The sequence below is a fragment of the Pleurodeles waltl genome, chromosome 6 (assembly GCF_031143425.1).
Source record: "Pleurodeles waltl isolate 20211129_DDA chromosome 6, aPleWal1.hap1.20221129, whole genome shotgun sequence".
In the NCBI taxonomy this organism is placed as follows: domain Eukaryota; kingdom Metazoa; phylum Chordata; class Amphibia; order Caudata; family Salamandridae; genus Pleurodeles; species Pleurodeles waltl.
The window spans coordinates 44486052-44509341 of record NC_090445.1 but is presented as its reverse complement, the minus strand read 5'-3'; the positions used below and the strand labels follow the sequence as shown (position 1 = coordinate 44509341).

The following is a 23290-nucleotide window of genomic DNA, read 5'->3' as shown; positions in this document are numbered from 1 at the left end:
GTGCACACTGTCACAAAATTAAAATGGAGAACACCAGCTCTCTCTCTTCTAAAAAAGGTGAAACCATTTCTTCCAGTAAGCATCTTCAGAACTGCTTTCAAGCCTTTGATCTCGCGCATCTGGTAATGTTCATCTGCTAATGTTCTTCTCCATGGCCTCTCAGACTCCACACTGTTAGTTCCATCTCACACATTGCAGCATGACTCATCCAAGAAATATGATCACCTTCTGATTAAACTCGATTACCCCCCTCCCCGCCTTGCCACCCGGCACCATCTTTAAAACCAGCTGCATCATTTACAGAGCCACCACAACCAGCAACACAGCTTCTCATGCATACAAGCCCACCATGTCTGAAGGTTCTCAGCACACCCACAGCCAGGCCACCATCAGTCTGCAGACTAAAAACTGTAAAAAATAAAAGAGGGACGAAAAGGCAGCAAACCTTTCCCACCTATGCACCCAGGATCTCGAACACCGTCCCTGTATCCACAAAGAGTTCCCAAAACATTGTTTTTTGGCGAGGAGATGTTCACCTGTAACAACAATTCTGATGCAACACATTCCTCACTCTTTTTTCCCGTTATTTGAGGCTGATTGCATATCTAATTATGAAAAATGAACTCAGGCGAAACATCTTCTAGGTCTTCTTATAAGTAACTGTTTTATTTTCTACTTTCTGATGACAATGCTAGCACGTTCCTCTTCATCACAGGATAATCTGTCACCTGCCATCGACTGTGCATAACTTATCTTGCCTTCCCTGTCATACAACAAACATCTGCATAGCTCCTCCTACAGTTCAACCAGCAGCACACCACTGAATCAAGCAAAAGTTATTCCTATTCTCCTATCCTCCCTCGAAATTCAACCCTGACAATTTCACTCACCTGACTTTTGGATTGAATTCAATCTTTTCTTTCTTAATTGTTCGTTTGTTCTTATCACCAATTTCCACCAAAGCAATGTCATAGTCATAGAATTCTGCAGTTTTTGGCTTCTTGGCGTTGACATTATAATTAGGATGGGATATGACATTTGTTACTGCATACCTCTTCCCTGTGAAGGCAAATAAATAATCTCATATTAAACATAAACACATGAAATAACTTCTATGAATCACCACAGAAACCGGCTGTTCCCTGATCCTGTTGAAAAATTAGTTCATCTGACATTAGCCCGGAGATACAAATATCTAATTCAAGCTGAAAAGAATTGCTTTTCTTATTTACAAATAGTTTATTCTAATAATTCCACTAAAACAACCTCTGAAATCTTGTGGAGAGAGTTAAGGAACACAAAGGCTAGCTTGAGGACTCTCAAACACATTGATTATTTCTGTGAGACTATTGTCACCTATTTAAGACATAAGATATGACAAGCATTTAAAATGCACTAGGGTCTCGCATTTGTCGGAGTTACAGCTGCTCGCAGTTGTAAACTCCCAACCGGATTTTACTTCCATTAAAAGAAAAAAACAGCGCGATCGCGCTGCTACAGTTCACACGTAATAATACCTATCAACAGAGAAAAAGTAATCCACAAACCCAGCGAGCCTCGCAGGTTTTCTGTACTTGGTCACTGCGCTCGAGGAGGGCTAACCACCGGAAAAGGCATGACGTATGCGTGCCTTCCACTAATCAAAAGAAGGGGATTCTAACAGGCAAGCCAACTTGCCAATGAAAGACACTGACGTGACGTCGACGGGGTTCCGAGCCCTTTTCTGATACCTAAAGCGTCTCGCTAGTGGGTACGCATGCATGAGCGCAAAAAATCACAAATGTGTATTTATTAAATGCTAAAGAAGAAGCAGAGATTGCACAAGACCAACAGTAAGATATCCTAGGCCAATATTGTGTTTTTAGGACAGGCATACCAGACAGCTAGGCCGTCCGTTGGGATGGGAAAGTCCTTTGTGTTGTGATGCATGTGTACCCTTGCCCTGAGTGCCGAACTGAACTATTGTGTGGATCCCTTGTGCTGATTTTTGTTGTCATAGACAAATACAAGAGATGAGTTTGCACCATGACATAGGCTTGTCTCATGAATTTCAGTTTTGTTGGACCGGGAGGGGCGCCCAAAGTGCTACCCTCATAGCAGTGGAAGGCTCCTGCCTTCACCAGGAGTTTAGCAGCACGAGCGTGGTGGTGGCAGCATACCTTCTAGTGATCAGTAGGAGTTAACAGGTCCTTTTTAACCTGTGTCACTGGAGTAAGGCTTACAGGCCCACTCACCTTTTAAAGTTCTGCTATGCGGCGCGCTTAACTCACACTTGGCCTACCTCAGTTAGATGTGAAGTGCTAAGCAGTGCAGGCGTGGATGGTGAGTTCATGTCCTGGCTGCATGTGTAACTGAGATGAGCGCAGTATATGAGAGATGTAGTGCTATGCAGTGTGTGCATGGTGAGTACATGTACTGGGTGTAAGTATGTCTGTGAGGAGTACAGAACATGAAGGGTGTAGTGTGGTGCAGCATGTGCAGGGTGAATGTGTGTGCTGGCTGTATGTGTGCCTGCAAGTGGATACAGAAAGGCTTCCATACTGAGCAGTGCACAGAGTGAATGTGTGTGCTGAATGTATAAGTACGTTTGGTGGCACAATACATAGAGGTAACAATGCTGGACAGGGTGTGTGCTATGTACAGACACTGAGTGCATGTGTGGCTGTGATGATACATTACATGGAGGATCCTAGGTTTAATTGTAGGAGGCCCAGGCCTGCCTGATGCAGATATAAGGAGGTAGAGGAAGTCCCCAGACAGATTTGTGTATTGCTGCATTCCAAGCTGAGTGGGATGCATTGGAGAAGGGAGTGAGAGGCTCCCCCTGTATATTGACTCAGTGAGAGAGCACAAGGAAGGGGCCTGGACACATCCAGCCTGAGCTTCCACCTACTCTCCAGACTCCTGCGCTTCCCCTCGCTCTCCTTCATTAACAGCTCCCGCATCCGCCGCAGCAACAGTGGAGGTCGTTCCTTCTCCTACCTCGCTGCAAAATCCTGGAACAGTCTCCTCATCCACCTTCAGACCGCTCCCTCCCACCAGGGGTTTAGAAGGAGGCTCAAGACCTTGCTTTTCGACTGATGCCCCGAAGCAGCCTGGATACCCTCACGGGTGATTGGCGTGGTACACAAATCCTGATTGATGCAAGAGACTCAAATGACACACTTATGGGACTCTAATATGTCATACGCCCTAAAGCCTAAAGGGAAGTAAGGCTGCAATCCTTACTGGACTACAAGCCCAAACTTGCAGATCGCTCGCATGCTTTGATCGTCATGCACAATTATAGCAGTTTGGCACCAGCACAATACTTGATTTCAACATTTCCAGTGCACAATAAACGCCAGCTGCTTGCCATGTGACTAGGTCCCTTACGTCCCTAGCGGATCAACCAACATGGAAGAATGGGGTATGCAAGCTATGCAACACCGGCAGAAAGGACATGGTTCACCTGATTTGTATCTTTCCGGCCCTAAGAGAAACTGCTAAAACCAGTTTTTATCATGAGTGGGGTCCGTTCCTGTCGGCCGGCAGTAATGAAAATGTTTAATACAACTGAACTGCAGATAAATTGTAGGCTTGTGAAATTTCTAGCCTTGCAAGTTAAATATTTAACTGGCTGCCCATGATTGTCACTTCATAACTAATTCTGGTCCACCACGAGGATTTAACATCCTTTTACATAAATTGTATTGTTCTAGCAGATAACATGAATTTACCATCTTAATGAATTGAAAGTATATAGTGTGCAGTTTAACGGTCGAGGCCAAGCAATGAGTACGGGTTCCGTAATTTACAGGGTTCACTTGTGACCATGCTCATTGAAAAGTTTGCGTACTTTTGCTCTCCCATTGTTAGCTTCTCACTTTTTTCAACTTAAAACTTCCAGCACTTAGAATGATTTTATACTGAAAATAGTTTCAACTGACTCATGTAAAGTATTACACAGCGAATATAGGTATTTTTATTTGCGCTTTATATTTTAATGAATTTCAGAGGACTTTTACGTGACTTGAGGCTCGCAATCGTTTTAATGATCTTGCTTAAAACGTTACGTATTGTGTTGAAATTCATGGATCGTTCATTGCTAAGATTTTAATTAATCATGCAAATAAAGAAAGAAATCAATAAATCAATAGAAAAATGGAGTGAAAACAGCTGGAATATAGCCTTCCCTGTCAGCTGAGGTAAGTAAAAAAGTGTTTTTAAATGTATGTTGGGTGCGTGCTTGCAGGTGAGTGTGTGTTTATGTGAGAGAGAGTATGTGTGTAAGTGTAAATGTCTGTATGTGTAAAAATGCGTGTGAGTATGAAATTGAAGGTCAATGGGTCTGGGATGTCACTTTCGGCACCCGAGCCTTTGGTGAACTGACGTTCATGTATAGGGCATTACTCAGGTGGGGTAACACCCCGAGCCCTCTGACAGCCTCCTATCCCAAGAAAAGGCCTCATACTATTGGTGAAATGTGCTCTTCAGTGGACTAAGCGCAGTGGCTTTAAATGGGCGGGTGGTGGCTGAGCAGTGTGGCAGTGGCGACTAACTTCAGTCTACCATGTTTGAACTCTCGTCCCGGGATCACATCACTGCTCTGTGATCACGCATCTCCTCGTGCTGCCCGCCACTGACCTGTCGCATGTGTACATGGCGGAATCTGAAGGGCATAAGGATTCATTCATTTAAAGTTAGGAGGGGACTGAACATAATAAACCTATCTCCACAAGACTATCCTTGTGATGGAGCAAAGTCAGCTGGAGAATTCTTTGCATTTACAGTTGTCTTCAGAAATTTGAGATTTTCTTTTGCCTCCAGTCTCTAATGTAAGCCTTATAGGGCATATTTACAGGAAAGTGGCGCATCACTCCTGATGTGCCCCTTTTCTTGCCTTGCCCTGAACCACTCTAACAACACCATGAGTGTGCTTTATTTACAACAGACCGCACTATGGCGCATGTTAGAACAATAGCGTCAAAAATGTTGACGCTATTGTGGCGCTTTGTAGTATTAGCGCCAAAAATTATGGAGCTAATCCTGCAAAGTGAAGGGAGGCCCGTAGACTAATATGGGTGCATCATATTAACGTCTACCTTAAGCAGGCATTAAAAATGACACAATCAATGGTGCAGCCCATTTTTTAGGGCCTCCCAGTGCCAGAACGCCCTCCTTGCATACATTATGCCTGGTGCATGCATAATGTGGCGCAAGGGTTTACAAAGTGGGGCAATGTAAATATAGCACATTGGAAATATATGCCTAACGCTACCTTAGCATAAAAAATTATGCTAATGTGGTGCGAGGCGCAAGGGGCTTGTAAATCTGCCCCTATGTGTCTTATTGATTGCTTTGAGTTTAAGATGCACCAGACAGCCTAGAACCGTTCTCGTTCATCTTGCTTGCTAAAGCTATGAAACCATTTTAAAAAGACTTGTTGTGAATACCTTAAGTAATACAGCAGCATCTTTGCGGTAGTGAGCTGTAGGCCCAGCTCGTTGGCTTACCTTTTGCTTTACCATGTTGTGTGTGGACACAATACCAGAGCTATTCCAGCAACACCAGTGTTTTGTCAGCATCTTCCTGCTCTTGATATTTAGAGGGCCGCTATGTGTAATGCACCCATTCTACACACATTTTTATTGGAATGCACTAGTAGTGATGCTAAATTAGGATGGTTGTTTGTCTGCACTTAGGCTGTCCTAATGCTGCCCTAACGTCCTTTGCTGCTTTAGTTGCCCATTTGGATCACTTGATTATGTGAGACAGCAACACAGTGCCGGGCTGGAGAGAGCCTAGTGCGCATGTTGTTTGGCCGGCTGTCTCCCCCTCAGTGCTCGTCACAGTCCGTGGCCCCACCCCTTTTAATACAAAACGATAATAAATACAGTTTATTATCGTTTTGTAATACAAGGTGTGCAGCAGCTGCTGCTGGCTTGGGGGTGGGGGGTGACGCTCCTCCGCCCTAGTGGAAGAGCCGCACCTAGAAATGTATTTTTGTGGAGTACCAAACCTTTAGTTACTGGGCTCTCTTATAATATCACAAACACAAAGGCTCCCGCCTCTGTCATTATTGAGTGTCCTCCTCCATCCTACTAGCCACCGAATCCGCACCCAGGATGAGTTGCCCCAAGACTATGGGAACAAAGCAAAACTACAGCCTGCCGCTTACTCTGAGTCATCCCACTGCCTTTGAGGGACCTATTGATTTGACCTACTATGGGGCTTACAGCAGTTGCCACCGCAGAAAGAGAACTCCCAACAACCCTCTAAAACCATGAAACAAAGGGCTGGGAAAATTACTCAGGTTATTAACAAAACTGCATAGCACCAGTATATCTGATGATGAAGACGTGATGTTTAGGTTGGGTTGGGTCATAGCGATCAAATGCCACTCATTTATGTCATGTCATTTATTTCTTATGATGTGGTCTAAGTCAAAAGCCACACTTGTTTCTTTCCATCTGGATCCATTATCATGTAACGTCATTTCCTGTGATGTCATCATTGGAGCAAAGGCCATGTGATATGACTTCTAGTCATCATCATGCAAATTGGTGGTTTTGAACCTGAGAAACCCCACCTCATTTTCCTCACAGATTGTTGGGAAGTGTGTGTAAAAGTGCATGTGCTTAGTACTGGTGCCGTGCTAGTTACAAGCTATTAACTATTTGAGAAGTTTTTGCATAGTTTCGTACAGGGAGGGATGGGGTTGTGTGTGTGTGTCTGTGTATGTAAGCCCACTTAATACTAATGCTAATGTTGAATCAGAGGCGTGCTCTTTGAACTTATTTTTATAAAGACTTTGGGCCACATGTACGTAGCTTTTTGCACCTCGCAAACAGCGAATTTGGCTGTTTGCGACGTGCAAAAAGCACTTCCTGATGCACAAACCCAGTTTTGCGATTCGGTAACATTGTTACCGAATCGCAAAACGGGTTTGCAACTCGCAATTAGGAAGGGGTGTTCCCTGCCTAATTGCGACTCGCAGTGCGATGTAGGATTGCTTTCTGACCGCAAACTCGGTTGCAAAGCAATTGCAGTTACCACCAGTGTCACACTGGTGGTAACACAATCGCAAACGGGAAGGGTTCCTCCTGGGACCCCTTCCCCTTTGTGAATGTCACAGAATCTTTTTTTCAGAGCAGGCATTTTTTGTTTTTGTAATGCATCTCGTTTTCCTTTAAGGAAAACGGGCTGCATTACAACAAAAAAAAACTGCTTATATTGAAAAGCAGTCACAGACATGGTGGTCTGCTGTCTGCAGCAGGCAACCATCCCTGAGAGGGCCTCCATTCCCAAAGGGGTCGCAAATTGCGAGCTACCTCATGAATATTCATAAGGTGGGCATTTGTGACCCCCTTGCGAGTCGCAATTAGTGTCAGGATACTTCAATTCGATTTCCTCAGAAGCAGAAGATAACTCCTCAGTCCCGACCCGAGCTACTCACAACGAATATTAATCCTTCGTGCTGAGTACCCCGGAGGGGGAAAGGGGAATGGGATGGTAGAGAGACTGCCACAGAGATGATGAACGCCAGTACTCAGTCTGCCTCTTCACATCTAAGATTGGATACAGCACCTGCAAGAGTCACAGTCGCAATTACTAGGGACATACAACATCAGTTTTTCACTTTCTACTCTCAACACTTAATTCTCTTTAATTCTATTATTTCTTCACTCACCCTGAGTTCTCTGTAGCCTTGCTTCTCTCTATAAATGATAGCTCTTCTTCAAAAAATGCTTATTACTGATTCTGGAAGAACTTTTCAACCTTTGTTAGAGATTGGTTTTATGTTGCTATATATATATATATATAGTTGGTGATAATGCGTTCTTCAAATCAGCTGATGTTATTTAATTTCTCCTGTCTTATTGTGACTTCTGTCAATACTTGTATTTGTAAATGCTTGTTTATTAAAGTTCGTTTCTCCTTTCTTACTTCGACATTTGTTGATAACTTGTTTTTGTAAATGCTTGTTTATTACAGTTAGTTTCTCCTTCCTTACTTCGACATCTGTCGATAACTTGTAGTTGTAAATGCTTGTTTATTTAAGTTCGTTTCTCTTTTAAACTCTATTTTGGTTTATTACCATTGAATTTGTAAATGCTTATTTGTTAACAGTTCGTTTCTCCTTTAACCCCTTAGCTGCTGGGCCTTTTCCCCCCCAGTGCTGAGCCCTTTTTTGGCTATTTGGGGTAGTTCGCGCTTAGGGCTTCATAACTTTTTGTCCACATAAGCTAACCACGCCAAATTTGCGTCCTTTTTTTCCAACATCCTGGGGATTCTAATGGTACCCAGAGTTTGTGGTTTACCCTGGAGGAGACCAAGAAAATAGCCAAAATACAGTGAAAATTTAGTTTTTTCCAAAAAAATGGGAAAAAAGGGCCGCCGAAGAAGGCTTGTGGTTTTTTCCCTGAAAATGCCATCAACAAAGGGTTTCTGGTGCTGAAATCACTATCTTCCCACCTTTCAGGAACGGGCAGACTTGAATCAGAAAACCACATTTTCCAACACAAATTTGGCATTTTACTGGGACATACCCCATTTTTACTATTTTTGGTGCTTTCAACCTCCTTCCAGTTAGTGACAGGAATGGGTGTGAAACCAATGCTGGATCCCGGAAAGCTAAACATTTCTGAAAACTAGACAAAATTCTGAATTCAGCAAGGGGTCATTTGTGTAGATCCTACAAGGTTTTCCTACAGAAAATAACAGCTGAAATAAAAAAATATTGAAATTGAGCTGAAAACAACAGCCATTTTTCTTTATGTTTTACTCTGTAACTTTTTCCTGCGATGTCAGATTTCTGAAAGCAATATACCGTTTTGTCTGCTGGACTCTTCTGGTTGCGGGGATATAAAGGGCTTATAGGTTCATCAAGAACCCTAGGTACCCAGAGCCAATAAATGAGGTGCACCCTGCAGTTGTTTTTCATTCTATACTGGGTATACAGCAATTCATTTGCTGAAATATGAGGAGTGAAAAAGAGGTATCAAGAAAACCTTTGCATTTCCAAAATGGGATCAAGATAAGGTTTTGAGGAGCAGTGGTTATTTGCACATCTTTGAATTCCGAGGTGCCCATACTAGCATGTGAATTGCAGGGCATTTCTCAAATAGACGTCTTTTTTACACACTCTCTTATATTTGGAAGAAAAAATGTAGAGAAAGATAAGGGGCAATAACACTTGTTTTGCTATTCTATGTTCCCCCAAGTCTCCCGAAAAAAATGATACCTCACTTGTGTGGGTAGGCCTAGCGCCCGCGACAGGAAATGCCCCAAAACACAACGTGGACACATCCCATTTTTTCACAAAATACAGAGCTGTTTTTTTGCAAAGTGCCTACCTGTGGATTATGGCCTCTAGCTCAGCCGGCACATAGGGAAACCTACCAAACCTGTACATTTTTGAAAACTAGAGACCTAGGGGAATCCAAGATGGGGTGACTCGCGGGGCTCTGACCAGGTTCTGTTACCCAGAATCCTTTGCAAACCTCAAAAAGTGGCTAAAAAAACAAGTTTTCCTCACATTTCGGTGACAGAAAGTTCTGGAATCTGAGAGGAGCCTCAAATTTCCTTCCACCCAGCGTCCCCCCAAGTCTCCCGATAAAAATGATACCTCACTTGTGTGGGTAGGCCTAGCGCCCGCGACAGGAAATGCCCCAAAACACAACGTGGACACATCACAGAAAACAGAGCTGTTTTTTGCAAAGTGCCTACCTGTAGATTTTGGCCTCTAGCTCAGCCGGCACCTAGGGAAACCTACCAAACCTGTACATTTTTGAAAACTAGAGACCTAGGGGAATCCAAGATGGGGTGACTCGCGGGGCTCTGACCAGGTTCTGTTACCCAGAATCCTTTGCAAACCTCAAAAAGTGGCTAAAAAAACAAGTTTTCCTCACATTTCGGTGACAGAAAGTTCTGGAATCGGAGAGGAGCCTCAAATTTCCTTCCACCCAGCGTCCCCCCAAGTCTCCCGATAAAAATGATACCTCACTTGTGTGGGTAGGCCTAGCGCCCGCGACAGGAAATGCCCCAAAACACAACGTGGACACATCACAGAAAACAGAGCTGTTTTTTGCAAAGTGCCTACCTGTAGATTTTGGCCTCTAGCTCAGCCGGCACCTAGGGAAACCTACCAAACCTGTACATTTTTGAAAACTAGAGACCTAGGGGAATCCAAGATGGGGTGACTCGCGGGGCTCTGACCAGGTTCTGTTACCCAGAATCCTTTGCAAACCTCAAAAAGTGGCTAAAAAAACAAGTTTTCCTCACATTTCGGTGACAGAAAGTTCTGGAATCGGAGAGGAGCCTCAAATTTCCTTCCACCCAGCGTCCCCCCAAGTCTCCCGATAAAAATGATACCTCACTTGTGTGGGTAGGCCTAGCGCCCGCGACAGGAAATGCCCCAAAACACAACGTGGACACATCACAGAAAACAGAGCTGTTTTTTGCAAAGTGCCTACCTGTAGATTTTGGCCTCTAGCTCAGCCGGCACCTAGGGAAACCTACCAAACCTGTACATTTTTGAAAACTAGAGACCTAGGGGAATCCAAGATGGGGTGACTCGCGGGGCTCTGACCAGGTTCTGTTACCCAGAATCCTTTGCAAACCTCAAAAAGTGGCTAAAAAAACAAGTTTTCCTCACATTTCGGTGACAGAAAGTTCTGGAATCGGAGAGGAGCCTCAAATTTCCTTCCACCCAGCGTCCCCCCAAGTCTCCCGATAAAAATGATACCTCACTTGTGTGGGTAGGCCTAGCGCCCGCGACAGGAAATGCCCCAAAACACAACGTGGACACATCACAGAAAACAGAGCTGTTTTTTGCAAAGTGCCTACCTGTAGATTTTGGCCTCTAGCTCAGCCGGCACCTAGGGAAACCTACCAAACCTGTACATTTCTGAAAACTAGAGACCTAGGGGAATCCAAGATGGGGTGACTCGCGGGGCTCTGACCAGGTTCTGTTACCCAGAATCCTTTGCAAACCTCAAAAAGTGGCTAAAAAAACAAGTTTTCCTCACATTTCGGTGACAGAAAGTTCTGGAATCTGAGAGGAGCCTCAAATTTCCTTCCACCCAGCGTCCCCCCAAGTCTCCCGATAAAAATGATACCTCACTTGTGTGGGTAGGCCTAGCGCCCGCGACAGGAAATGCCCCAAAACACAACGTGGACACATCACAGAAAACAGAGCTGTTTTTTGCAAAGTGCCTACCTGTAGATTTTGGCCTCTAGCTCAGCCGGCACCTAGGGAAACCTACCAAACCTGTGCATTTCTGAAAACTAGAGACCTAGGGGAATCCAAGGAGGGGTGACTTGCGGTGCTCGGACCAGGTTCTGTTACCCAGAATCCTTTGCAAACCTCAAAAAGTGGCAAAAAAACAAGTTTTCCTCACATTTCGGTGACAGAAAGTTCTGGAATCTGAGAGGAGCCACAAATTTCCTTCCACCCAGCGTTCCCCCAAGCCTCCCGATAAAAATGATACCTCACTTGTGTGGTTAGGCCTGGTGCCTGCGACAGGAATAGATCACACAACGGTCAATGTTGGTCCTTACGTGAGGCAGCTGTTGACCCTGGGGTGATCCATTCCTGACACAGACACTAGGTGTAGGCACTCAAGTGGGGTAGTGTTTTTATCAGGACAGGTGAGGAGTCACTGGGTGGTAGGAATATTGTGGATCCCAGCATATTCCTGTAGTTTGTGTGACAGAAATGCGAGAAAAATTGAGTTTTTTTTCAACATTTCAGCTTTGCAGGGTATTCTGGGTAAGAAAACTTTGGGGAAGCCACACAAGTCACACCTCTGTGGACTCCCCCGAATGTCTAGTTTCCAGAAATGTTTGGGTTTATTGTGTTTCTCTATATGGCCGCCGAATCCAGGACCAAAAACACAGGTGCCTGCCTTACAAAACCAGTTTGTTTTGCCATGGATAATTTTGATGTCTCCACAATATGATTTGGGTGGTGGAATTTGGGGCTGAACTAAATTGGGGAGCTCCCAAGAGAGCACTCTCTCTCTGCTTGCCGCCGCATTCACCTGCTCTCTGGGTTGGGCTAACCCACTATTACCCAGTTGCACAAACAGCTTGCGAAGGGACAGCAGGACTGTCCTCATCACCTCCCTCATAATGTACTGGAAGAGGAGTTATCGAATGGGACTCCTCTGACTGAAAAATCACTCCCAGAGTCTGCGCCATTGTCCTATCCCTCAGATGCTGTCTCAGTATCTGATGTCTCAGTCTCTGATCCTATGTCAGAGCGGTCCTCTATAACCCGAGTGTAGGCAGCAGTCATCCATCAAGATGCCATCTCTGCTATTGGCTAAACTGTTGCTCTAAAACACTAGCCTACGTAGACAGTCACAAAATCGATGGTGTGTGAGATACGTGCAACAGTAGAGGCCACCTTACCTGCGCTTCTTCCCTCAATCAGCACGTACTTTCAAGACACTCAAAAAACACCTTGTCACATACCATTCGTCACAGTCTTTAGCACCTCCTGCGCCCAGTCCAACAATCATTATTGGTGCTCCCACTCCCTCCTCCTCGGATTCCCTCATTACCACCCAGCAAAAGTGCCCTTCATCTCTCCATAGACTTTGCTAATGTACTCAGCTATTTACATAAAATACAGATTTGCTCTTTGCAGTAGGCATATAAACCTTCTGCGCTTCTTTATGGCACTAAAACTGCCACTAGACAAGTCGGACCCTTTTCCCCCCAGGGAAACCACACACATATTGACAAAAGTGATATATATATGACAGCCAATCACCTGAAACTCAACTCAAGCAAAACCGAAATAATCCTCTTTGGCCCACACAAAAACACCTGGGACCCCTCATGGTGGCCCACCACGCTAGGCCCTGCACCCACCCCCGCCAACCACGCACGCAACCTCAGCATCATCCTAGACTCCTCCCTCTCGATGACCCAACAAATCAACGCTCTCACCTCCTCATGCTTCAACACACTCCGTATACTGAAAAACATTCAAATGGATCCCCACAGAGACCAGAAAAACTGTCACTCACGCACACATCAGCAGCAGGCTTGATTACGGAAACGCCCTCTACGCCGGCACCACTCTAAAACTCAAGCGCAAACTACACGCATCTAGAACTCAGCAGCACGACTCATCCTCGACCTCCGCCGACACGAACACATCTCTCCACACCTCAAATCCCTCCACTGGCTCCCCATTGACAAAAGGATCACCTTCAAGATCCTCATCCTCGCACACAAATCACTCCACAACACAGGCCCTGCCTACCTCAACGAGAGTCACCTTCCACACCCCCACACGAAACGTCCGCTCAGCTGACCTCTCTCTCGCCTCTGTCCCCCGCATCAAACACACCACCACCGGGGGCAGATCCTTCTCCTACCTTGCACCCAAAACCTGGAACGCCCTCACAACCCACCTTCGCAAGACCCAAAACCTACTTCTTTTCAGGAAGGGCCTCAAAACCTGGCTTTTCGAACAGTGAACCTCCCAGCCCCTTTCCCTCCCCCCGCCCCCCCCCCAAGCGCCTTGAGACCCTCACAGGTGAGGAGCACACTTTATAAATCTCTTTGGTATATATAGATCTACCTCTATATATATATATATATCTATGTACATAGATATATCTATAGATATATCCATGTACATAGATATATCTATCTACATATATAGATCTATTTTTTTTAGTTGTTGTATGGTTTCCTTGGGGGCCAAAATGGCCCCCAGGGAAACCCTACAACATCTAAAAAAAAAAATTGCTCCCACAGGGGGTCACCCTGCCCACGGGCGACCCCCTGTCATTTTTTTTTTTTTTTATTATTTAAAAAAAAAAAAAAAACCAATCCCCTGGGGGGGGGGGGCGCGATCGCACCCCCCCCCCCCCCCCCCAGGGTGCACCTACCTTTTTTTTTTTTATTAATTATGCCCCCGGTGGGGGGGGCCCGTTTTCCGAGGGGGCCGCCCCCCCAAAGTGAAATCCCTGGCGTCTAGTGGTGTTTCCTGGCCCCCGATCGCAGCTGTGCTGCGATCGGGGGCCAGGAAACACTTTGAGAAGGCCTCGTAAGAAAGGGGAGACTCTCCCCCTTTCTTACGAGGCCTTCTCAAACTGTTTCTGGCCCCCGATCGCAGCACAGCTGCGATCGGGGGCCAGAAACACTTTGAGAAGGCCTCGTAAGAAAGGGGAGAGTCTCCCCTTTCTTACGAGGCCTTTTCAAAGTGTTTCCTGGCCCCCCGATCGCAGCTGTGCTGCGATCGGGGGGCCAGGAAACCTGAAAGTGTTTCCTGGCCCCCGATCGCAGCACAGCTGCGACCGGGGGGCCAGGAAACACTTTCAGGAAGGCCTCGTAAGAAAGGGGAGACACTCCCCTTTCTTACGAGGCCTTCCCGAACGTGAGAAAGGCTGTTTTCCCCATCAAAGCAGGAAGCGGCCGCAAGGCTGCTTCCTGCTTTGATGGGGAAAACACCTTTGCAACGAGGCGCGCTGACGTCACAAAGGGGCGGGTGGGGGGGGGCGGGGGGAGACACGGAAGCTTCCGTGTCTCCCGGGGGGGGTTTAAAAAAAAAAAAAATCCTCGACGCACCCGAGGATTTATTGATACCCTTCCTGGTGTCGGCCACTGGTCGTGACCCGCACCAGGGAGGGTGTGTGGGCGTCGGCCAGTGGCCGACGCCCGCACCTAAGCGGTTAAACTTGGCCTTTGTTTATAACTTTGACATTTGTAGATACTTGCTCTTTTAAAGTTCGTTTTTTCTTTGACTTTAATATCTTAAACAAGAACCTTGTAAACATAAGGTTAATTCATACATTAACTCTGTAGCCTTGCCGACTTCCACGGGAACGGTCTACTATCAAACTCTTCGAATAAACCTTGACAATATTTATCAGTTTTTTGTAATATAATCTTCAAATGTAATTTTACCTCACAGGAGTTTCTGTTCTGAAGCGCGCTCTCTCTCCACACAGCTGATTCCTGTCAGACCTCAGTTGAAGTGCAAGGCTTCCAGCTGGAGAGCTCGTAACCTAGCAACCAACCGATTGCAAGACTAGAACTGTAACTAAAAAACAACAGGTGATGGGAAGGGTATGCCCAGACGTGGGTCCCGTGCTTCCCATGCCACTGGATTCAAGCTAGCCTGGCTGATGAGGGGTGAAACCCCGAAACCGGTCCCAGGATGCTTGTTTCCGGTCCAGTGAGGACCTGGCTTGGCAGTTCGGTCTGGACTGTTCCCATGAGGAACAGGGTCATGACTGATTTGCATATGGCTGGGTCCCAACTGGGGTAGCATGGTGAGCAAAAGAACGATGGATTAAACCCAGATCTATGACTGGGGGTGAGTGTTTGACAATGTTCAGCATTCCGTCCATCACTTGTTGTTTTTGCTTAGAACTGTAACTAACCTTCAGGACTCACAGCGTCCATCTTGGATCTTCTCTTCTTGATTCTTCCTTTGAAATAAGCGCAAGATTACTCTGCAAACCTTCTTCCAGTTTGGGCTTTGCTGTCTCCACTGAGGATATCTCTTTGCTTTTCTCATGCACTTCTTTGATTTGACTTGGCAAGTTTGTGTGGTCATGACAGTACTCCCCCTCAAGGAACAGTTCTCCAATTTAGGTTTGCTTGGGTAGGTTCTATGAAAGTTTCTCACTAATCTTGAAGCATGTACATACTCGTGCGGCTCCCAGGATCGTTCCTCTGGACCATAACCTTTCCAATCAATTAGATAATAAAGCTGGCCATTACGGATTTTGGAATCTAAGATTTGATTGATCTCATACTCTTCTGCAGAGCTAATCTGGATAGGAATTGGAGGGGAGTTTTGACGTAAATTTGGAGGACTATTCTTTAACAAGGAGACATGGAAAACAGGATGTATCTTTAGATGAGCTGGCAACTGCAATTTAACTGCCACTGGATTGATCATCTTGTCAACTTTGAATGGGCCTATAAATCGTGGGTGAAATTTGCGATTTCCTTTGAGACGTAAATGACGAGTGGATAACCAAACTTTGTCTCCTTTCGAATAAATGGGTCTCTCTCTTCTTTTTCTATCAGCCTGAGTCTTATATGAGTCTTTTGCTTGAATTATGTTTTTTCTAGCCCTAACTAACGTGGTCTGCAAATCCCTCACCATCTCTTCTACTGCAGGCACTGAATCATCTTCTTTACCCAACATTACATTAGGATGTCTACCATGGTTCAGATAAAAGGGGGTGAACCCAGTGGTGGAATGAACAGCATTATTGTAAGCAAATTCAGCTACCCACATCAACTCGGGCCATTCCTTCTCTTTATCGAATAAATTGAGTCTTAAATACTATTCTAACACTTGATTCACTCTCTCTGTTTGCCCATCGGTTTCAGGATGGTAACTGGTAGAGTAACGAGAATCAATTCCTAATCTTTTACTAAAGACCTTACAAAAGCGAGAAACAAATTGGGACCCCCTGTCTGAAACTAGAATTTTTGGGATACCATGGGCGCGTACTATGTGTTGTGTAAACAACTGTGCAACCTGTGGGGCTCGAGGGATTTCTTTCAAAGGAATGAAATGCGCCATTTTAGTGAAAGTTTTGTCTAGAAAAACTAGGATAGTGTTAAAACCTTGGCTACTAGGGAGGTCCACTATAAGATCCATAGTAACAGTATGCCAGGCATGGGGTGCAGTGGGCAAAGGTCTTAACAGACCTTGTGAAGCTGTTCTATTTGATTTCCCTCTTTGACATTTGTTACAAGTTGACACATATTGTCTTATCTGAGTTTTCATTTTTGGCCATCAAAATTCTCGTTGTATTAGATTTTGAGTCTTTTGAATTCCTTTGTGTCCAGCCAATTGATCTTCATGATAAGCCTGAAGAATGTTTTCTTGCAGCTCTACAGTCGGAACATACAGTGCACCTTTAAAGTATGGCAAACCTTTTTTGATTTCTCTTCCTTGGCCTTCTTTGAACCACGTCAGCATTCCTTCGAATGTTAAGTTTTCTTGAATTTCTTTGGTTAAATTTTCATACAATATGGCAGATATGAACTTCTCTTGCGGAGTAATCAATTCTTTTTCTGGAGGCTCTTTAACTGCACCGGTATCAATTCGAGATAGAGCATCTGCCTTCCCATATACTTTTCCTGGTCTGAAAGTGATAACAAAATCAAAGTTTGCAAAATATAGGGACCAACGCAGTTGTCTAGCTGTTAGAGTTCGAGCTGATTTTAAAAACTGTAAATTTCGGTGGTCCGTGTAAATGGTCACTTTATGCTTAGCTCCCAAAATGTAAAGCCTCCACTCACGAAAAGTTTCTTTGACTGCCAATAGCTCCTTATCTGCAATTGAATAATTTATCTCTGGTGGTGTTAATTTTCGAGAGAAATAGGCCACTGGATGTAATTGACCTGTATCTTTATGACGCTGGGAAAGGATACCTCCTATGGCAACATCTGAAGCATCTGCCTCCACATAATATGGCTCATCTGGATTGGGGTGGTGCAAGATTGGAGCTGAGATGAAGGAATTCTTCAAAAAATTAAAAGCATTTTCAGCTTCTTTTGTCCACTCATACTTCACTCCTTTCTTCAACAATCGAGTAATGGGTGTAACTGTTTGAGAAAAATTGGATATGAATCTTCGATAAAAATTAGCAAACCCCAAGAAACTCTGGATCTCTTTGACATTGCAAGGAGAAGGCCAATGTTGCACTTTCTTTATCTTGGCAGGATCCATACTAACTCCTTCTGGTGACAAAATGAATCCTAAGAACTCAACTTGTTCCACATGAAATGCACACTTCTCCAATTTTACATAGAGATGGTTTTCTTGCAACCTTGTGAGGATGGATCGAACATGGGAAATGTGCTCCTGTAGATTGTCAGAAAAGATTAAAATGTCATCTATATAAACCATGGCAATCCGGTCGAGGAATTCTCGTAATATATCATTAACGAAATGCTGGAAGGCAGCAGGAACATTGCATAACCCATAAGGCATCACTTGATATTCAAATAATCTGTATCGAGTCCGAAAAGCGGTTTTCCATTCATCCCCTGAAGCCACTCGAATCAAATGATATGCTCCTCGCAGGTCCAATTTGGTGTAGATTCTAGCATTCTTTACTTGATCTAATAAAACTGACACTAAAGGCAGTGGGTATCGATTCTTGATGGTAACCTGATTGAAGGCTCGATAATCAATGCAAGTTCGAAGACTCCCATCTTTCTTTGGTATGAAAAATAGTGGGGATGACCCTGGAGATTCAGAAGGACGAATAAAACCATTAGCAAGATATTGATCCAAATACTCCTTTAAATGTTGATTCTCTGCTTCGGTCAATGCGTATATTCTGCTACATGGCAATATCGCACCTGGCTCCATTTCAGTTTTGCAGTTGTAGGGTCGATGTGGTGGCAATTTCTCAGCCTCCTTTTCATCAAAAACGGCGACTAAATCCTCATATTCTTTTGGGATTTCTGCTGTCTTTAGTGCACAGATCATTGAAGAGTGTGATGATAAACAGGCCGCTTGGGACTTGGTTGACACTTCCACTCCATCATGAAAGCAATTCTCTTTGCATTAAGAGGAATTCATCTTGATCGTTCTTTTGCTCCAATCAATTTGTGGATTATGTTCTGTAAGCCAGGGCAGACCCAAAATGAGTTGAAATTGTGGAGCATCTATCAAATTAAAGATTATCTGCTCCTGATGTCCACCAATACCTTGCATCTGAATTGTTTCGGTCTCATGGGAAATGGGTCCTGAAGAAAGATTGGTTCCATCCACAGCTCTAACTACTTCCAAAGTAGATTTCTTGATAAATCGAATACCCATTTTACGAGCGTATTTGATATCACAGAAGTTGCCCGTAGCTCCAGAGTCTATCATAACTGAGATCCCTTAAATTTCCTTCTCAAGGGTCTTAACTGATACTGTTTGTACCAAATGTGGCGCTGTGGTTTGTAAGGTATTCGCCACTCGTTGATCTAAAGGAGTTGTCTTGGGTTCTGCTTTCATCAGGGCAACTCCCTCTACTGATGAAGCTGGCCTTTTCCCGACTGAAGAGCTTTGGGTTTCTTGGGACAGTTTTTAACAAAATGCCCAGATAGACCGCAATATAAACATAGTTGATTCACTCTTCTTTTCTCTTTTTCTTCCTTAGATAAAGGACCTCGGATGGAACCAATTTGCATTGGTTCTTCTATCGTTATCCCTTCTCTGGCTCTCGTATGATCATTTCTTACACGATCAATTCTCAGGGTAAATGGTCGATACTCTCTTCTCTTTTCTGCTCTTCGTTCAGTTAACCGGTGGTCAATCTGTAACACAAGATCAATTAACTCCGAAATTTCGGTGGGTCTATTTGGAACTTGTGCTAAGGCATCTTTCAATTCATCTCTCAGTCCACGATAAAATATGGCGGCTCTTTTTGACTCCGGCCAGGCAGTCTCTACAATGAGTTTATTGAAATGAGCCATATAGGCTACTAGATCTTTATTACCTTGCCTGATTTCCAGTAGTTCATTGTCAGTGGCTTGAGCTGCAGTTCGCCGATCAAATATTCTTAAGAACTCTTCCTTGAAATTTTGGAAATGATATAAAACAGGATCATTTCTGGAAATTATTGGCATGGACCATGCGGCCACTGTCAGATAAGACAATATAAATGCCACTTTGGACTGGTCTTCGGAAAAAATGACTGGTCTACATAAAAAATGCAATGAGCATTGGGTCAGAAAAATCTGCGCCTTATTTGGATCCCCACCGAAGCGCTCGGGTTGAGCCAAAGGAATAATAGGGGAAACCGCATGAATTACTTGAGTGGATATACCTGCAGACTGTGAAGGGCTAGGGATTTGTGAAAACACAGATTCATTTGATTTAGCGGTGTTCCCTAACTCATTTTTTCGCTGTTTTATTTGGACTGTTTCTTCTTATTTAATTGTTTCCGTAACCCTTCCAAAACGGTGGCTAATGCTTTTATATCAATTCCTTCTGCCATTCTGCTCAGGAGGAAATCAGTTTTTTCCCTAAAATTAGGGTGTTGGCACTTCAATCTGTCAGGATACTTCAATTAGATTTCCTCAGAAGCAGAAGATAACTCCTCAGTCCCGACCCAAGCTACTCACAACGAATATTAATCCTTCGTGCTGAGTACCCCGGAGGGGGAAAGGGGAATGGGATGGTAGAGAGACTGCCACAGAGATGATGAACGCCAGTACTCAGTCTGCCTCTTCACATCTAAGATTGGATACAGCACCTGCAAGAGTCACAGTCGCAATTACTAGGGACATACAACATCAGTTTTTCACTTTCTACTCTCAACACTTAATTCTCTTTAATTCTATTATTTCTTCACTCACCCTGAGTTCTCTGTAGCCTTGCTTCTCTCTATAAATGATAGCTCTTCTTAAAAAAATGCTTATTACTGATTCTGGAAGAACTTCTCAACCTTTGTTAGAGATTGGTTTTATGTTGCTATATATATATATATATATATATATATATATATATATATAGTTGGTGATAATGCGTTCTTCAAATCAGCTGATGTTATTTAATTTCTCCTGTCTTATTGTGACTTCTGTCAATACTTGTATTTGTAAATGCTTGTTTATTAAAGTTCGTTTCTCCTTTCTTACTTCGACATTTGTTGACAACTTGTTTTTAGGTAAATGCTTGTTTATTACAGTTACTTTCTCCTTCCTTACTTCGACATCTGTCGATAACTTGTAGTTGTAAATGCTTGTTTATTTAAGTTTGTTTCTCTTTTAAACTCTATTTTGGTTTATTACCATTGAATTTGTAAATGCTTATTTGTTAACAGTTCGTTTCTCCTTTAAACTTGGCCTTTGTTTATAACCTTGACATTTGTAGATACTTGCTCTTTTAAAGTTCGTTTTTTCTTTGACTTTAATATCTTAAACAAGAACCTTGTAAACATAAGGTTAATTCATACATTAACTCTGTAGCCTTGCCGACTTCCACGGGAACGGTCTACTATCAAACTCTTCGAATAAACCTTGACAATATTTATCAGTTTTCTGTAATATAATCTTCAAATGTAATTTTACCTCACAGGAGTTTCTGTTCTGAAGCGCGCTCTCTCTCCACACAGCTGATTCCTGTCAGACCTCAGTTGAAGTGCAAGGCTTCCAGCTGGAGAGCTCGTAACCTAGCAACCAACCGATTGCAAGACTAGAACTGTAACTAACCTTCAGGACTCACAGCGGCCATCTTGGATCTTCTCTTCTTGATTCTTCCTTTGAAATAAGCGCAAGATTACTCTGCAAACCTTCTTCCAGTTTGGGCTTTGCTGTCTCCACTGAGGATATCTCTTTGCTTTTCTCATGCACTTTGATTTGACTTGGCAAGTTTGTGTGGTCATGACAATTAGTGTCAAGGGCACTGCCCTACATTCGGATTTGCGACTCGCAAATTGCAAGACGCTCTGACTTGCAATTTGCGACTCGCAAATATGAACTTTGCTACATGTGGCCCTTTATGCCATCCCAGAATTTTCGAGCAACCGAGTTCATCTTAATTTAATATAGTTTTTTAGCTGTCTTGTCAGATACCATATAAGAGATGAAGTGTCATTCACAGAGGAGGGGCGCGCATTAACAACAGATAAAACTAGTGGAGCCACCTACAATTGTTCTAAATACACACATACACAAAACCTTTATAGGTTGGTGGTACATATATACTCAGTGACAAAAACAATGGTTAAAGTGACAATATAGTTAGGTGTTGGAATTAGACATGAGTCAATGTTAAAACAAAATACTAAAATACCCCACTTATAGTTTAGTGAACTAGCTATAACTTACACCTCCTCATGGACCATTTATGACCTCACATATTACATCATTCATGTTAAAATAAATGGCATCACTTATGACATCATTTATAACATCTTAGTCATAGCCTTTGGCCAGACCCTGCATCTACTTGACATCAGAACTTGGACTCAGTGCCTAGGCCCTGGCACAGCACTCAACCCTCAGCAAGCATCAAACCTGCAATGCACACGCTCTTCAGCCATACGTAGGACATCTTAGTGTTTCTGGACCTAGAGATTGTTGGATGCATTATACTACATCCGAGGTACAGCGTGTGGCTTCTATAGCTAGCCATTCAAGAGCCAAACCCTCAGGCAAAGATACCTAGGAGTTGACTGGAACAGATTTTGAGACAGTGATGTAGAAATATCCAAGGAGGATGACACACTAGTATGGATAGAATGGGAAATCAGGGTTGCCTGGGCCCACACATTACCAAAAGTAATGTTCTGGCACTCTCGTCCTGAACTTTCCTGAAAACCCATGGTGATTAAGGGATAAACTGCCGGTATGGCCAGAGGAATATTAGCAAAGATGTATCTTTGGTTCATGTTTTCGTCAAAAAAAGCAGAAACAATTTATAGTCACGAATAAATTCTGCTATACCCAGGGTATGCTTATGAAGTGACCTAACTTTTACTAAATCTGAATGAAAACCCACAGGAGTCACACTAGAAGATGAATGTTTAAGATGGAGCCTTAAAAAGTATAGACAATGCTTTGTGCTCAAGAAACCCCTAAAAGAGCAGTTATTAATTATCTAAATGGTTCATGCTCATAATGTCCTCTCTGCTGCTTTACTGAAACTGAAGGACAGAACTGGGAGACCAACCAAAAACAAAATGGAGTCTTGATGTTCCTCCAGCCCCCCAGAGGTTTAAGCGTGGCGAGCATTGGAAAATTAAAATGAGCTAAGTGAATGGTGAGAAAGTAATCAAACTAAGCTTCTTGAACTGAAACAACAGGTGAATTAAAAACATGGAAATGGGGTCAGGTCCACCATACTATTAGGAACAAATGAAGTCAGACAAATTAAAAATAAAAAGCACTTTAAAAGGCAGAGTTACCATCACACAGGACCTGTCACATCTTGAGTCCAGTCCTTTTGCCTCATTTCTTCCCCCCCATCTTGCTCTCTTCATAACTACAATATCGCCCCTCAACTGCACAGTGGCCTATTGTTCTGTAACTACATTCACACTATAAAAATCCATCTACATGAATACAACAAGATAGCACACATTTAAGCCTCCTTACTTACCATCATTTGTCAGCACCTTGATTTGATGCGCCTCATCGTCGATATTGAAGCAGTGCGCTGCCGTCAGAACAAAATGAGGGGTTATCACGGCCGCCTTGCATTTCTCCAAACCGCTTGATCGCTTGTGAAGAAGAGAGGAAGTGTCAGTAACAAAGGCACTGGAAGTACTGATTCCCACTATCCCCCTTTTCATGACCACCATAAAACCTA

The 23290-nt window shown here is 43.7% G+C and overlaps 1 protein-coding gene across 1 annotated transcript in view; it reads right to left on the bottom strand.

Moving 5' to 3' along the window:
* The window catches only part of LOC138299144 (complement factor B-like), a 212219-nt gene that overhangs the window by 56293 nt on the left and 132636 nt on the right, over nt 1–23290 (bottom strand). Inside the window, exons 12-13 of the mRNA XM_069237203.1 lie at nt 23081–23201; nt 891–1059 (exon numbers count right to left, since the gene is read on the bottom strand). Coding sequence (XP_069093304.1) covers nt 891–1059; nt 23081–23201 — 290 coding nt within the window. The remainder of the gene's footprint in view (nt 1–890; nt 1060–23080; nt 23202–23290) is intronic.